This window comes from Helicoverpa armigera, chromosome 9 (genome assembly GCF_030705265.1).
Source record: "Helicoverpa armigera isolate CAAS_96S chromosome 9, ASM3070526v1, whole genome shotgun sequence".
Lineage (NCBI taxonomy): Eukaryota > Metazoa > Arthropoda > Insecta > Lepidoptera > Noctuidae > Helicoverpa > Helicoverpa armigera.
The window spans coordinates 5508025-5525444 of record NC_087128.1 but is presented as its reverse complement, the minus strand read 5'-3'; the positions used below and the strand labels follow the sequence as shown (position 1 = coordinate 5525444).

The 17420-nt window shown below is 34.7% G+C and overlaps 3 protein-coding genes across 3 annotated transcripts; 1 reads left to right on the top strand and 2 right to left on the bottom strand.

Moving 5' to 3' along the window:
* Positions 1–7: 7 nt before the first annotated feature.
* Positions 8–8886, bottom strand: LOC110375717 (peflin). The gene is made up of 5 exons (XM_021333958.3): positions 8734–8886; positions 8541–8572; positions 1145–1400; positions 740–883; positions 8–462 (listed from the first exon to the last, which is right to left on the bottom strand). The coding sequence occupies exons 2-5, from the start codon at positions 8550–8552 to the stop codon at positions 239–241; spliced, it is 636 nt and encodes a 211-aa protein (XP_021189633.3). The 5' UTR covers positions 8553–8572; positions 8734–8886; the 3' UTR covers positions 8–238.
* LOC110375715 (leucine-rich repeats and immunoglobulin-like domains protein 3) lies at positions 2979–7140 on the bottom strand. Its single transcript, XM_021333955.3, has one exon. It carries the CDS (start codon positions 6895–6897, stop codon positions 4216–4218), a length of 2682 nt encoding a protein of 893 aa, XP_021189630.3. The 5' UTR covers positions 6898–7140; the 3' UTR covers positions 2979–4215.
* Positions 8887–12028: 3142 nt separating the features above from the next.
* Positions 12029–13912, top strand: LOC110375694 (NECAP-like protein CG9132). The gene is made up of 5 exons (XM_021333923.3): positions 12029–12208; positions 12280–12485; positions 12572–12753; positions 12922–13109; positions 13313–13912. Exons 1-5 carry the CDS (start codon positions 12123–12125, stop codon positions 13371–13373), a joined length of 723 nt encoding a protein of 240 aa, XP_021189598.3. The 5' UTR covers positions 12029–12122; the 3' UTR covers positions 13374–13912.
* Positions 13913–17420: the final 3508 nt, after the last annotated feature.

Genomic DNA, 17420 nt, shown 5'->3' with positions numbered 1-17420 from the left:
ATCAAACCATTTTTCAAGTATGTAATAAATAAACATTTACTAGCAATGTGCGCATCCACTTTACTTATATTATCGTTATAAGATAATTCTAAGTAAATGATTGATTGCAGTTTCGAGTGATATGTTCTATGTGTAAATGGAATTTTATGAAAATAATAAAAAATAAATTATTATAATTACTGCTATACTTAGTGAGAGTCAAACTTATTGCGGCAGCTCAATACTTTTACTTTTCTCTTCAAACAGAGCAGCTAAGAGCAACAGTAAGGAAATCTTCAAATCCGATGGTTACGGTTCCGTTTTGCTGTGTGTCGCGAGCTCGGAATGCTTCAGTAAAACGCTGGATCTGAACACATAGCACAATGAAGCTATCCACAGAAACCTTGCCTTCGTTTGAGTCGCATCTCTTCACTAAAAAGCTTACAAATTCCGGTGTGAACCGGAAACCCATCTTCGTCAATGCTGAAACGTATAAATTATTTAAATTACAAAACAGCAATTCAAAGTCATGGTGTGGGTCACACATATTTTAAATTTTTATGCTAAATCAGATCCGGAATAGATAATAACTTTAATGGGAATGCTGAGACATTTATTATAATGACCACCACTAAAATCCATACCCATTTCAAATGTGTAAAGGTTTTTATAATGTGCATAGGAGTCGAATCCGTCCGTAAAAATTATTGATCAACTATTGTGCCTGTTTTCCTAAATCATGTAAAGTATACATAGGTACCTTCAGAAAGTTCTTTTTCATCGATGTGTCCAGATTGATCCGTGTCATATGTCTTGAACACCGCAAGCCACTGGTTAATGTAGGTGTATAGTTTTTCAAACTCTTCAACATTGATGTGGCCTGAGCGATCTTTGTCGAACATTCCTGTAAACAGATGGTTATCAAATTAATTACAAATAGTAATAGGCCATTTAACTGTGACATTGTTGCGTTTCTAAGGTAAAATCGCTAAACCGATTCAGATGAAATTTTATTTAGTAGGTATTGTATAAATAAATGAGACCCTGGAGACAGTTACAGCTTCACTTTTATTAGTGAGTATCCTAAGACGACCCACTGACCAGTATCTGGCCGTGAGAGAATGAGTACCTACTGGCTAATTAGTAGGTAGGAGCGGTAACTTACCTATCATTAAATTGCAGGCGGTTTCTGAAAAGGTTTGTCCCTGAGCATTTACCAATGCTGATTTCAGTTCCGCAGCTGTAATAAATCCAGATTGGTCTTTGTCAACTGCACGAAACCACTGCTGCACTTGAGGACTGACTCCACCTCCAGGTCCTATCGATGGGTACGGCCCATGTCCTATTTCCAGTTGACCGGGAGGGGGGCCTCCGTAGCCAGCTGGTGGCTGGCCGTATCCTTGCGGGGCACCATAGCCGGGCTGAAAATCAATTTTATCATCATTAGACATGGATTTCTTGAGTGTGATATTTCTAGGACGAGACACTTAGGTGCTTAAGTCTATTATCTCAATTCATTTAAAATGTCAGCTTTGTTATGTGAAAACATAATTTATTACGAGTTGCATACCTATCTAATCGATTATGATTTTTTCCTACTGTTTGACCAAAATGAAAACTTTGAATCGCTTTGTATATTACCCTAATTAGATGGATTGTCTGATTGAAAAGTTATTTTTACAACTCCCCAATTTAACAAGTCGCAAGTGCAATATTTGTGACTACTCTGCTTTTGCGGGCTTTATAAAAGGGAACAATGAAAAAATGACCGAGGGGAGATAGAATGGGTGTTATAAGAAAGGGTGGTCTCAGGAGGGAGGGACGTTCGGGGTAGTTAAAATATTGACTGCTGGGGTTGGAAGATTGTCGGAAAGGAAACGGAACTTTGGGAGAGTTCTTGTCATTGTCAGTGAGTCTGAAACTCACTTCATCGATCCACAAGGGAGTTTATTTGTACTTTCATGAAGTTGTTTGGTTGCACGACCTAATCTTAGGAAGATTAGTACTTCCTATCATATGGATATGGAAGAACCTTACAGTGATAATTTTAATACTTATATTATCATAAATGTAGTAGTAGCGAGTCGCTATGCAGTGGTGGGGGTGGGGATGGGCACACCCTCTTTTATGTGCGAATTTAGTTTCGCAACAATATCGGGTTTGGTGAAAACAGTACAGACCTACCTACTTTTTATTATAGAACTGCTGAACCAATCAAGATGAAATTAGAGATGGTAGTGACCTACGTTACTTGTATCCATGTGATGGAAGTAGTTCCCTTGGGACGTGGCGAAGGATAGTAATAATGCTCGAGCTATCCGGATATTTGGCAAAGAGACATTCCTCTTACATTTATAAACTAAGCGACGTTTCACGTCGGTCCCAGAAAAATTCAGAAAAAAATCGGCTAGGCCGCAAGGGTGGTCATAAAAGCAAAAGCATAATTTTCTTAGATTATTTTATTCTGTAAAGTATATAAATAGTTACCTTATTTACACAGTATAAACAATAAAAAACTGCATTAATTACTATTTACGTTTTTACACTTATCAATATTAAGCAAGAAATGCAGCAATTTAATAGTAAAAGTTTTAGTGCCAAGTTTTAAGTAGATAGAATAAAGAAGTAGTATCTTAAATAAACATAAGGCCAAACAGGCAGACAATAGGATGTGCGTAAATTAACACCTAACCATTTAGCAATCTTATTTATGCAATACAAAACTAGTTTAATCCAAGTAGGCCATGAAATCTATTAAAAATATCGTTTATAGTATGCCACTTCAAGCTTGCTTCTAAGAACAGCATGTCGCAATAGTTTGATTGAATGCACTTGATGCCTACCTTCAGAATAATAAACAGTAATACATAAGTGGTTATTGTAATTAAAATGCTGCACTTCTTAAGTACGTAAGAACATGTGTCTTTATAAATGAGCATTGTCTATCGATCTTTGATCTTAATAATGTTAATTTATTCATTTGTTAATAATAATTTCAAAAGTTCAATGAATTAATTTTGCAGGTGTGATCAATAAAATTAATTGATATCTGCTATCATTAAGAACATCTGTTAACTGCTGACAATATTTTGATGCTTCAGGCATTACAAATATCCAATAATCTCACTCCCTCTTATAATGCTACACCTATAAACTTATACATTTTAGTAGCTAATTACATTACTTGCAATATATATAATTTAACATTACTAAATGTTTGTTTGTAATTTCCTTTAAAATTAATAACATTTTAATATTTTACTTCCTAGATACAATTCAGCAGAGGTGGATTACAATGGTAATACATTTAAGGTAGGTTGCCTATAATAAGCACACACAAATCACGGCAGTTATATTCAATGTAGTTCAAAACTGTGCAAAAGATGCTGTATCTGTCTGTATAATTTAGTTTAAGTGCACTTAAGTTTTCTTCAAAATGCAGTTGAAAATCTAAAATTATAATGTCACATATACAATACATACTCAAATTCATTTCAATTATTATAAAATATTTAATAGAAAAAGCTGCTAGGTAAATCACATGACATAGCTATCTAGAAAACTGTTATAAAATAACAAATTTAAAAATATTTATTGCCTATTTAATATTACAAAATAACAGTAATCATACACTTATTACTTAAACGACATTCAGTCTTTTACATCAAAACCAATACTGGCAAGTTTGTTACATTTTGTACTAAGCAATCAAGTTACAAAGACGCCTAACTTTATTGCCATTTCACTAACTACACTATTATGTGTCAATCATCTTAATTGTATACATCTGTATAACTGGGAGAATAATACTTACATTAGATAGGAAATAATGCTTACATACATAAAAGTTATGTAAAGCTCATGTAATTAGTTATAATTATCAGGAATTCTCATGAGGTTCTGATTCTAAATACCAGGAGAACCTGATTTGAACTAACATCTGTTTGGTATTAAATTATGTATATTATTATACATTACACGTATAGATATACAGACATTTAAGCATATTTTATTTTATAAGGCATTATCGTTTTTAACATGTTTACATAGGTTTGTTACATTGAATGAAATAAAATACATGTGAAGTATTTTTCAATTTAGAGATCAAAATTATTATTTTTAAAATAATAATGTGCTATAGTAAAGTAAAATGTAATTAGTGAAACTGCAGGAATCATAGGTATATTGTACCTATTACTTACTATAAACTAAACTATAGAAATATATTTTACAAACTTAAACATTACCACTGTGACTAGAAAAACTATATGTAGCTGGTGTAACAGATGTATTTACACACACTTGTATTGAGGGCTTAAAAGACGATGGAAGAAGTTTATGTGCCTCGGGCACAGTAGGATAGCTCTGGCATACAGTCTCAAAATGCACAGGTTCACTTCTATCAGTAGGCACTCCATCAAAACTTGTTTGTTTAGCTGAATCACCAGTCCCACTATCTTTACAAGATGAGTGCTCTGATATATTGTCTGAAAACATTTGTGGGGAATCACTATCACTATGCACTACATGTGTCATTTTTATACTTTCGGCGGGAAATGTGTGCACAGCACTGGCCATGCGTCTGCGAGTGTGATAAATGATCACCACCCAAATAATAGAAGTCCCTACAGCACAACACACAACGGTAATAATTATAATGCCTGCCATATTCTCTTCATTCACCATAATAGCTACTGGAGGCAACACTCTTAGCTCAGTCATGTCCTTTTTAGTACCCAACTCATTAGTAATCTCACATTCATAACGTCCTGCGTCACTAGACTCTGATCCAATTATTATCAACAGCTGATCATCACCAGTCAAGAAATGTCGTTCTGTAGGAGTGATAGGGGCTCCATCTTTAAGCCACTTTATAACAGGCTTTGGTGACCCTGATATCATACATTGTAAAACTACAGAATCACCACTAGTCACCTCCTTGTTTTCCATTACTCTCACAAATGATGGTTCTTGCAATACTGTAAGTGTAGCATTAGCAATAATAGTCCCTGCTGGATTTTTAGCTGCACAGCTGTATATTCCCATATCTGTGGTTTTAGCATTCACTATAAAAAACAAGTGGTCAGTTGGCATAACATTCATCCTCCTTTCTCTTGCAGCAGGAAAATCATTTCCTCCATCTTTTTTCCAAGAGATCTCTGGAGGAGGATCACCTGTAGCCGCACAATTGAGTGTGACTGTCTCACCCGTCTTCACTGTAACATTAGTGGGGGTTTTAGTGAACCGAGGGAAGGTGACAATGTTGACCTTAGCTTTAGTAGAGTAAGTCGTTCCAAAGTTATTACTGACAACACACTGATATTTGCCAGAATCTGCATGAGTTACGTTAGGAATTACCAAAACCGATGTAGCTCTTGGTTGGCCATTATGTCCAATAGTGATATTTTCATATACTGTAGGGTTACTAACATTTCCATTATTCTTTCTCCACAAAAAGGTCATGTTATTAAAAGGAATAGATGTGGCAGAGCACACTAAATTAGCTGAGCGTCCTTTTATGGCAAGATGGGTTTTAGGGTGTTCCACAACTTTTGGCTTGGGAGAGTCTCCACAGTTGTCTTCCTTCAACTTAGTCACTGATACTCCTCGGACTTCAGATGGATATGCACAGTTAGCTGTCACATATTTTTGTTCAGCTTTCTCTTTGATCCATTTAACTATCCATAGTAAATTGCAGTCACACAGAAGTGATGATGAGTTCAAATGCAGTTTCTTTAGTTTTGACATAGAATCAAATGCATGCTGTTGGATAGAAGTTATGTTATTTCCTTTTAGATCTAACTCAGCAAGATTGGACAATCCATCAAAAGCTCTTGAATTAATTGATTTTATATGGTTAGCAGCCAGGCTAAAAGATATCAAATTTTGCAATTTTGAAAATGGTCCAGACATATCTTCCACAGTCCATGAGATTTTGTTGTTATTTAACTGTAGTGTTTGAAGCTGAGAAATGTAGCCAAATGCATCTTGAGAAATTGAACTAATTTTATTATATCCCAGGTTGAGAGTCCGAAGATTTATTAAATGTTGAAATGATCGTCCTTCAACTTCTAACAAGTGATTGTGTGACAAATCCAAAACCTCTAGGTTTGTACATAATTCCCAGCTTCCAGAATCAATTTCTGATATCAAATTATTTGACAAGGATAATGTAATCAATGACTCTAATCCATACATCCAACCTTTAGAAATATTCCTTATTCTATTATGGTCCAGTTGCAACAAATTCATTGACTTGAATCCAAAAAAGGCACCATCCATTATATTGTCAATATTATTAAACCTGAGTTTCAGTGTTGTCAGGTTAGACAGTCCTTGAAACAGCAGTGGGCTGATCACATGTAACTTGTTATGGTTCAGTTCTAAAGTTCTAAGATTTGTTTGATTCATAAACAAATGATTAGGAAGTGATTTGATTTCATTCCTATTCAGCTTCAAAACTTCTAAATTAGTCAGATTGGTCAGGGCTCCTTCTTCTATGAATTTTATATGGTTACTGTTTACATTCAGAATTCTGATCGAACTATTGGCAGGAAAAGTACCCGTGTCTATCGATCCAATATTATTCCTATTTAAACTCAGTTCCTGTATTTGATCATGATGTAGCAGGCTTGGAATGAAATGAAACGAGTTTTTATCCAGCTTCAATTCTTGTAAATGCAGCAGTTTATCAAAAGCCTCCGTTACGTTTTCATTCAACCTATTATAGCTGAGATCCAATCGTTCCACCCACTTAGGAATTTTTGGCACAGACACGAAATTCTTCTTTGAACAATCGACGTACTGCTCCAGGCAATCACATTTGTGTGGACACTCAATGTTTTCTGCTTTTGTAGAAAAACATATCAGACGGATTATCGTTATAAACAACAACAAATGAGAGAGTCCCATTTTCATGCATTTGTCTAGCTGCCCGATTGATACAACAAACGACGAGAACTCTTTGTTCTTACATAATTCAGAACACCAATGAAACACACACAAAGTCTTTACTTAAATACACTTTTTCAACATTCATTTCTGACAATATTTGCATTGTAATTGTGTTATAAACGAACGATTTGAAAAACAACTCAACATATTTACGGCGACCCACTCGACGGCCATTTTATTTTCTTCATTGTTTGTAGTGATGTGATGTTCGTAACGCGCGATGAGAATCGACTATCCGTTACCGGTTTTTCTACTAGTCGATTATATTTTATTTTCGGAATCGAATAAACAAAATTGAAATACTTTTAATGATTGCTTATTTCATTTAAAGTTAAAAATAGAATTAAGTTGCCGATAAAAATGATGTTTCGCGATAGAAATTTATTGCATTTTTTAGTCGTAATATTAAAAATAATCGTAAATAAATATTGTGTAATTATATCGATCGTATAGGGAGCACCTTATTCCTTTAGCCTAAGCCGGCCCATAGTCATATACAATAATATTGTGAAAAATTGTTATAAATGTACGTACCACTATTATTACTTATTTCTAAATATTCGATATCGTTACGCAATTTAATTGAGCGTCTAGTGTGGGCCTAAGAGTCCGTCCGCACAGGCAAAAAAATAGATCGTGTTTGGCGTTTTTATGGCTTTAGAATAGTAGCACAGATTACTAAATAGTTACTACAGCAGCTGCAGCGACGCGACATGCCAATTTTTTTTTCTCGGTTTCCGCATCTTTGTTGTCAATTCCCCAAAATTTCCCATTTTTTTTTCTATGAAATATTCCAACACACTATTTATTTTAATCAATGCGTCAACACGACACTTGCTACGTTGTTTCTGTTCAAGTGAATGATGTTATAGAGTTAGTAAAAATTTTGAAAGTTCTTACTTTGCTTCCCTCATTATTTCTTATCATGTTGTTATGCTCTCCCCGCTCTAACAATAAATACCATAAGAACTGGGAATTTTCCAGAGAAGGCCACACTGGTCAGTGCTACTCTACATAGAAAATTAAATCACCAATGTTAAAAATTGGACTAATCCTTCTCTGTGTGAGAGAAGGCCTTTGCCCAGCTGAGGGACAATTACTAAAAAATAACACTTACACTTTTCTTAGTAACATCCGATATATTTTATCCCAATGGGCAGTAGCGGGAAAATGGATAGTTATTCATAAATTGAAAAATTGAAACATTAATTGTTAACCCGTTACAATGTTGCAAAAACATTCGATCATTTAAATGCATTTAGTTAATTTCTAAAAATCTTCTTCTATATTGCTTAGTGGCTCTATACTAGTCCTGTCCAGAGCGGCTGACCAAGGAGTATTCCATCCAGACAACTGGGTTGAGGAGTTCAGAAGAAGCAGTTGGACCATGTAATTTATGATTACCAAATCAGTTGCACAGAAAATTATAAGACTCATTGTAGTAAAGTCACCACAAGGGAGACCTATCTAATCAAATAGTCTGCTAAATGTTAAAGAATTTCATCAAAAGTTTTTATCTCCTTGTAAATAAACACATAGTTGAAGTTAATAAAGAATTTAAGTTTTGAATGTTATAATTGTTACTTTTTGTAAATCTGGGTACTTACATTGTAGGCCATTGTGTTCTTTTCCTTGAGCGCTAAAATAAAAGACTGCCATTAGTGGAAAAGTTGCAAATATCACAACTTGATTAGTAAATTTATTGATAGGTGTGTAAATTAACACAACTTTTTTTGAGAAACGGCCGCTACTTTGCGACAGCATATACTTAAAATTAATATAGAATACAGTACAATTTACCTTATTCGACTTTAATATATCAAATCGTCACAGAACTTCACAAATAAATAAACTCTGGATAGTAATTAACAATTCTTCATCAGATAATGGGAGAGTTGGATGGATAATTTGACATTTCTTCATAGTGACATAATTTTGGCAAGACAGGACAGCTGTCACTTGCCAGCGTATCGTTTTTAGTTCAGAAATTCATATTTATTTCCTTTAACCCCTCTGCTCGACAAGATTTTGACATATGACTATACCGTTGATTCGGCGGGATATTTTGAATCGCGACATGGAAGTCAAAAATTTGTACTAACTTTCAACACATGAATTCTAAGTCCGTAATGCCTGATTAGAAGTATTTTACCTATAACTTTAGAGCTCACTTATTTGACAACAACGTGCAAAGGTCAAATGGGGTCAGTTAATTCAGAAAAATATAATAATTACGGTGTTTTTAAGTCTATCGAAAAGTTAGGCATTTCAAATTTGGTGAAAACTTACCAATAAATAATCGCATCACTTTCTCAAACACAACACAAACGTCATATTTATAACATTTTCAATCCATTGCAATACATTTCGTGCACTTATTTATGTTCAATAACTAAAAAATCAGCACATAAAATACACAATAAAAATGAACAATATTTACAAGATCAAAGTCACAGACAAGTAGAGTTTGGAATAGAGTTTTATTTTTTTTTTCAATCATCGGTGTGCATTCGATACCTAAATCGGATATTTATTATAAATAATCGAATACCAATTTTATATATTTTTTTTTATAGCAACTTATTTCAATTTTATTTATTAATTTTGAATTATAGGTTCAATTTGTTTTTGTTGTTAAGAAAAAAGATATTTAAGTTTTATGAAAGTTTTTAGCATTAAATTTTTATATGTATTATTTATTTTGGTGTTGCGTCATTCGTAATAATTTTTAACTTTAATTGAATTTTTATTACCTATTACGGAATTTTAATTTATTCTTATATTATTTCTGAACAATTCTAAGATTTTTGTTTCGGCGGAGGGTAAGCCAGGGCCCCGATTCTCCTAAGTTAATAATGTCAAAATCGAATAGAAATCGAATCGCAATATGATCGTAATAGCAGTTTTAACCATATCGGGCATTCTGCTACTAATAAAAGACCAATCGTATTTGATTGGTGTGCGATTGGTCTGCTATTTTGATGATTTTGGTCTATACGGTAGTTTGCTGTACAATTATTTTGCAATCGTAAATCATTTGCAGACAAAATGATTCATTATTGAATGACAGAACAGGATAAAAACGTTTATTTCAAAGAAAAAATAGCGGAATGCCACATACGCTTCAATCGTAATCGAGTCGGGATTGGATCTCAGTCGAATCGAGTCGAACGTCAATCGAATGGCGCTTAAGTAAAATTAGGAGAATCGAGCCCCTGCTCATAGAGGTATTTAGCCTACTTCAATCGATCTCAGTGGCGTGCACTTGGAGAGGCCTATGTCCAGCAGTGGACTGCGATAGGCTGATGATGATGATGATGATGATGAGGGTAAGCCTGGTGTTCTGAAATATAATGCAATTTGTAACTACCAAAGTAATGTACTTATTTGATGATGAGAAACAATAATAATAATTGATTGATTTTAAAGTCACCAAATATTTTTAACCGAATCCCAAAAAGGAGGTGGTTCTCAATTTGGATGTTTGTTTTTGGTCGAAAGGGTATATTCCCCATATTTGTTATTAGGTCCAGGATCTGATGATGGAAACCTTGAGAAATCGAGGGCAACTCTCGAAAATTGTAAGCATAGATAAGGTTATAACTTGACACTCAGATGTATGTCTGATAACACTATGAAACAGTAAAGGTTTGGAGCTGACCTGATGATGGAGACCAGAGAAGGTCGAGGGATCTCGACAACCGAACTTCTCCCGTCTCCATCTCCTTCACTGTTGCAGAGGCCTCGTAAATACGAATAATATAAGCACAAACACGAGAAAGTTTAAATATTCAGTTGTCGAGTTCCCTCGACCTTCACTGGTCTCCATCATCAGGTCAGCTCAAAACCTTCACTGTTGAATAGTGCTACCAGGCAAACACCTGAGTGATAAGATTTCAACCTATGTATTTCTGCAACTTTCGAAAGTCGCCCTCGATTTCTCAAGGTTCCATCATCAGATCCTGACCTGATGATAACGGGACCACCTCGGAAGTATACGCTATCAAACAAAAAAAGAATCATTAAAATCGATAAATAAATGGCTGAGTAATCGCGTAACAAACATACAAAAAACGGTCGAATTGAGAACCTCCGCTTTTGGGAAGTCGGTTAAAATAAGTCGGCGGCGGCCATCTTTCCATCTTGGACCAGCTTTCGATGAACAGTGAACTATTTGCCCTTTCAAACAATGAAATCGTCATAAAATTTTGCGATAACTACACCTAACTACGGCTCTCGTCAAATAGCTTTGCCGCTCAGTTAAAAGTTGGAAGTAACGAATCGCCATTAAGTTTGGCAGGTCTACAGGAATCCTGCACATAAAACACCCGAAGAAATAAATAAGTCTTCATTTGCCGTCTTCAGAAACCCTAAAAACCGAAGATTTTTTTTTATTCCGGCTACAACGTATTTTCTACCACTGATTTTCTAGCATTTTTTTCAAAATAAATTAAGTCATTTTACTTTTCCTAATTTATTTTCAGATTATGGTAAGTACCTATACAAAAGTGCAATTTAGTAATATTATAATATAAAATTATTAAATCGATTCTTTATTTTAACGAATCGGATCATTCGATGCAAAACTTCTATCACCGTCGCCATCTTGTCTATGCGTCTTCAAATTTAAAAAAAACAACTAATGTAAACAAACATGGCGAGTTCGATCAGAATTCCCGGTAATTACGATTGGATTTTAAAAAGGTATATTTTTAACGGGATGCTAAATATGAAAGGTTTGAATGCGTAAAAATAATTTAAATTTATTTAGTTATTTTATTTAGTACTCACAAATGTGGTTTGATTGGAAAGAAAATAAATATGAGCGTAAATAATTAGGAAAGTGTATGACTGATTCGCAGACCCCAATTGGGGTCTAAACCGAGCTTACGGTGACATTGATGTTCAGACCCCGATTGGGGTCCGCTACGGATTTGACGGTTAAGAGTTATATTTGCATTAAAACAATTTATCATTTTTTACATTGATCTTGACACGTCACGTATTTCGCAAAAAAAGCAATAATTAAAAAAAACTTTTAATATTAACAAGCTGTATGAGTAGCATTGCCTCTGCACTTAAAATTTCTTGTGCACGTCACGTCACGTCATTAATGTCAATATCTGCTATCAAAATACTTATCCCAAAATTTTATATTGTTTTCATGAGAAATTGAATTGCATTGTAAAATGGAATCTTATGAAAGTGTTATTCTGGTTAAGAATGAAGTGTTTGTGTTTAAAATACCCCCTAAAACTTCAAACAGAGGCTATAGGTATGTGTATTTTTTTTTATTTAGCGGGTAATTGTTTTGTAGGAAAACGATAAAACGGTGGGTGTTTTTAGGGCAGCTGATTGGAACTTGCAAGAGCCACAATGGACGGGGCGTATGCGACTTGTCGCCAAAGCAGAAGAACTGATTATGAAACTGGAAGACAAGACTTCTGGAGAGCTGTTTGCAAAATGCCCCATTGACAAATATCCGGGGGTAGCTCTCGAGTCCGTTACTGATAGCTCACGATACTTCGTCGTGAGGATTCAGGATGATAATGGCAAGATCATTTATAAATTTACAATATTTTACTAACAATTTGTAGACAGAAGCAAGGTAAAACTTAAAATAAAAATGTAATTTCAGGTAGAACTGCTTACATTGGTCTTGGATTTGGTGATCGATCGGATTCGTTTGACCTAAATGTCGCTTTGCAAGACCATTTCAAATGGCTAAGAAAAGAACAGGAAGGAGAGCAAGCCCCTCAGCAGAATCTAGATTTGGGCTTTAAGGAAGGAGAAACAATAAAAATCAACATGAAAATTACTGTGAGTATTGTGTTTACACATGTATGTGTAGTAATCATATTAGAACAATAAAGGGCAACTGACTCACACTTGTTAATGTAATTGTAGTGACTCATCTAGTTAGATAGAAAAACTGTTTGAAGGATATATTCTATTGAGGTTAGTTATTGAATTGTTTCTTTTTTGCAGAAGAAGGATGGCAGTGAAGGCAGTAAGCCCCGCCGCGGTGTCGGCGCAGGAGGCGGAGGCCTGTTACTGCCCCCACCAGGTGGCTCCCGGCTGCCACCCCCACCATCACCACAACATGCTCCTTCACCATCTGCCGCTGTTGCTCCTCCTGCTGCTAATTCTGAATGGGGTGACTTCAATTCTGCCAGGTAAAGTATCCTTGAAACATATTATCCATCTCTAGAAGCTGGACATGGTGATGTAATATTTTATACTACCCTCACTAAAATAATAAAAACAGTTTGATATTTTGTTCATTGTATGTCTATTTGACAAGCAGACATTATCAATTGTGTGTATTTCTCATGAATGCAGACGTGGTTGGTAAATGTGATTGTTTTATTGTTTCCAGTGCTCCAAGTCAACAACAGCCCGTGACGCCAGCTAATCAACAGAACTGGGTGCAGTTCTAAGCTCACTTTATTACTATGCTATTGTGATTTGGTGTCTGTTGTAGGATGGCACTCACGTGTGTTGCACAATACTTAAAATTACTTAATTATGTAGGCATATTATATCAACAGCTCTCGTATTCATTCTGTAGTAAGTTTAATTCAAATATCATTATTGTTATAGGGTAAATGTTATTGATACTATTAGATGCCAGATCACAATATAAACTTACGCAATAAATACTATTAATTGATGTACTTTACTATCTGTATATGTTGTAACACTAAGTATAATTACTTAGATTATGTGGTAGAATATTTTTGGCTCTATATAATATTGTTGTTATCGTATGTTGTTGAACAGTGCATGTCATAGACACTATGTAAATAGTTGTAAACTTGAAACAAATATCACACTATGCTAGTTGCTATTACTATATATTATTAATGTTTAAACCTTCTCTTACAAAATATAAACCCCAGATCTGTATTTTTGGCATTTGTGACAGATGTACAAATATAAAAAAGTATGTAAAAGTAAAAGTTATCACTATAAATTATGTTTGTTTTTTATTTTCTAAAGAACAACAATTAAGATTGGTTTTAGGCTCAATCTTAAATGTCTTCAACATTAAATTCCGATATGTAGCAAGTATTTATTTTGTAATTAAAAATACATTCTGAAATTGAGTAGTATAAAGTAGTATAGGTACTTATCGATTGTAAATTAAAATATCATGTAACCAGTGAGTATTATATACAGTCTTATGAATGAGAGCTTTGAACTCTTGACCCAGACAGCTACTTGCTTTAATTTCTTACACAACCAACAGTTCAATCTCGAATAAGGTATTTTATCGTAAAAATATTGTTTTAGGTTCAGAGTAACAGAATGAAATATAAATTTAACCGTTCATGTTTGTTTGAATTGATGTGAAAACCCCTATGTCGGTCGCTGACCGTGATTTTTGCATGCAAGAATATAATTGACCTATTGAAGTGCCGTTTTTTCGAATCTAATGTTTTAAAGCACGCAAAATGTAAGTTGCACGTAGTTGATGTGCTCTTGTTTATGATAAGCAGATAAACGCTAGTGTTGTACCTATTTCCTTCATAAGGTTCGTTAGTTAGTGAACCTATTTTAATGCAAATCGATTCGATTCGAATAGAGTCGCAGTGCTATCCAATAGTTTGATGACCGCGCGGAACTAATTTAAGTATGGCTAGGTAATGCAAAGTGCGCAGGAACTGGGTACCTATATACAATGTTCGTAGTTTTTGCTCCATTGTAAGCCATGGTTTGTGGACTGTGGCTGTACTCATGTAGTAGCGAATGGGTTGGCAAATAGGATTTTTTTACAGAGATTTTGAGGTAATTAATAATTGGTCGATAATTGTAGGTATGACGTTTTCAATTTATTTTACCATTTTAAGAGAATATACAATAGGCTCTTAATTTTATTTTAATTTCACAATTTTTTGTTATAGCTGCAAGAATCTCAGAGGTCTGCAAGAATGTCTATGAGATTTACCCTGTGACCTACATCTGTGACAAACGAACAAGAAATTAATTCCTTCATTGCAGTTATTCGTGAATGCTCCACCGCGCTCCCCATATTATCTAAAAACTGCGACACAGCTTAATTTGCAATGTCAATTCGACAGTCAAGTGGGGTCAAGTGCATAAAATGTAGGCAGTTAGTGATAAGATGCCAATCGGGTAAGTATTGTTCCAGTGTTCGTATTTCGTGTCTATGTATATTATTTTTTGTGTGTTTTACTCAGTTCGCACCCTTGTTCTAACCTTGCACCCTTATTTTAAAATCTCAAATAGTCTTGATTGCGCTCTATTCCGCCCCGCCACCTTTTCTTCGGTTCACGGAATAAATTCTGTTCCGTGAGTTTATATACTTACATATGCATACCTAAGTATGTACCTAAATAGGTGTAACTACTTCCTAGGATCAGGAGCATAGGGCGAAGAGAAAAACAGAAGAATGTCAAATCTAGCTAGGGCTTGAAAATCTTTAAAAAACATCCATTAAATACTGGGGAAATACTGTTATCCCGTGCGAAGCCGGGGCGGGTCGCTAGTCCTATATTATAAAACTCATATTTAAGACAATAAGAATAAGTAGGTAAATACGTAGATTTTAGACGACTTCACATCGCATTAAGTTTAAACTCATTAATATTGCACAAATCGTTTTGACCTGAACGAAACACACCTAGAAAATTGAGATGCGACATTGAATATCCATTACCGGAGAATAACTTATAGGGTGCGAAAGTGCGCTCCGAATTTTAATCGAGCTTCACACTTAATAATCTACCTACAGGCGTTGAAATAAGCTGTGTACCTGAAAGAGTACTCACCTATTTGTAGTGTACTTACCTACTTAATTCTGATTACCGCATTCGGCTTCAGAATATTGACTACCTAATTGACTAAAATTGATGAATTGGGAAACCAAGTTGCACTCAGTGGCCTCGCTTGGATTTAACTAGACACGGGTCACATCATATCAGCGAGGTTCCTTTGCTTTCGATTATGTTGAAAGAACAAAGAGGCAAACCCTATTGTCTGGAAAAAATTACTTGAAAAAAAGTTGATGATTTCTTCTCTCGATGATTGCGATGCCCACCTCATACACGGTCATATCAGCCAACTCGCTCTCGCCCCTAGCTCCGACACTAGCTACTCCTGGTTAACCTTGTTCTGTCATGTCAAAGTGTCTTGAACCTCGCCCTATCTAGGCTACCTATTAGCCTGCGATTATGCATGAATTATTTACAAGGTGCCTAAGTAAAACTTTCTAAAGCATGTAAATGGAAATACAAAACAGAATCCATTAAGGATCGATTTTAAATTCTAGACGATTTATAGTGGTTAAAAACAGGGTCGGGCCGTCACTGTGTGCGAAGTGTGCGGCGCACAAGGCGCTAAGGAAAATTCCCTAAACTGCACTCGGCCTTATTATCAGGTCTGATATGGTACCTACCTAATCATTACATATTTCGGTGTAAAGATGTCATCAATATGAATTAAATAAGCTCAAACACTTGTTATGTAGTTGCTATGTACCGATGTAGATTTCCCTTGATTTTCTTTTGTTTCCATCATCAGGTAGATACATATAATATAAAGTTTTGCGAGGCTTGCCTACAATTTTCGAGAGATGCCGTCGATTTCTTAGGGTTTTAATCATCAGAATTTGATCAACAACGGGACCCAACTGCGAGTATACTCTTTCATGTAAAGATTTTTTTAAATCGGTCCACGAGTCTTCGTTCGAGAAACCGTGTAAAAAAGACAAAAACGTAAAATAATTAAAAGGCAGAGGATTAGACATTATAACATGTGGACTCAAAAGCGAAGGATCGATGTGGTCATTTTACGACCGACGTGGTGAATTTTGTGATCAGTCATTCTGATACCAACCCTTTTTATGAACTTGTAAATAAGACCTAGGTGCCCATAGGGTAATTTCTATTATACTCTGTTACTTTATTTTTTTTTTAACTTTGACTCGTAAGCTTTATGATGAAGAAAGTGCTCGCCTATTGTTATAATTAAATGCTTTCAAAGAAATAAAAGAAATCCTGAGCCTAAGTGCCTAGGCAAAGTGTAAGGTTGGGTGTTTAAAGAGAGGAATGAAACGACTGAGATCCGAGAATACACTGAATATATTGAATAATAGAACCCTAATATATACCTTACAACTACTACATCACACCTTCCCCTTTAATAAAAAATAATAACAATATAATATGATTATTATTTTGGGATATATAGAGATATAGTCTACAGTTACCTATACTAGATTATATGCCTAGATAATATGCTTACAATATATGCTTAGATAATATTCTTACAACATATGCCTGCGCAGGGTATATTAAGTTGATTATTATATACTAATTGGTTACATTGAAAATAATATTATATTGACAATACCATATAAGTGATTACATTATAAACAATAACACATGACACATGATATGAAAGTACATAGGATACGACAATATGTAACAAGTGACAAAAATAGAATTAATCAGTTTTAAAAG

Excerpts from the sequence above, each read along its gene's own strand:
- LOC110375715 (XM_021333955.3), bottom strand. The coding sequence starts at position 6,897 with ATGAAAATGGGACTCTCTCATTTGTTGTTGTTTATAACGATAATCCGT.
- LOC110375717 (XM_021333958.3), bottom strand. Across the intron at positions 884-1,144 it reads CGCCTGCAATTTAATGATAG|GAATGTTCGACAAAGATCGC; the intron begins GTAAGTTACCGC and ends ATCTGTTTACAG. Across the intron at positions 463-739 it reads TGAAAAAGAACTTTCTGAAG|CATTGACGAAGATGGGTTTC; the intron begins GTACCTATGTAT and ends TATACGTTTCAG.
- LOC110375694 (XM_021333923.3), top strand. The coding sequence starts at position 12,123 with ATGGAATCTTATGAAAGTGTTATTCTGGTTAAGAATGAAGTGTTTGTG. Across the intron at positions 12,754-12,921 it reads AAATCAACATGAAAATTACT|AAGAAGGATGGCAGTGAAGG; the intron begins GTGAGTATTGTG and ends TCTTTTTTGCAG. Across the intron at positions 13,110-13,312 it reads GGTGACTTCAATTCTGCCAG|TGCTCCAAGTCAACAACAGC; the intron begins GTAAAGTATCCT and ends TATTGTTTCCAG.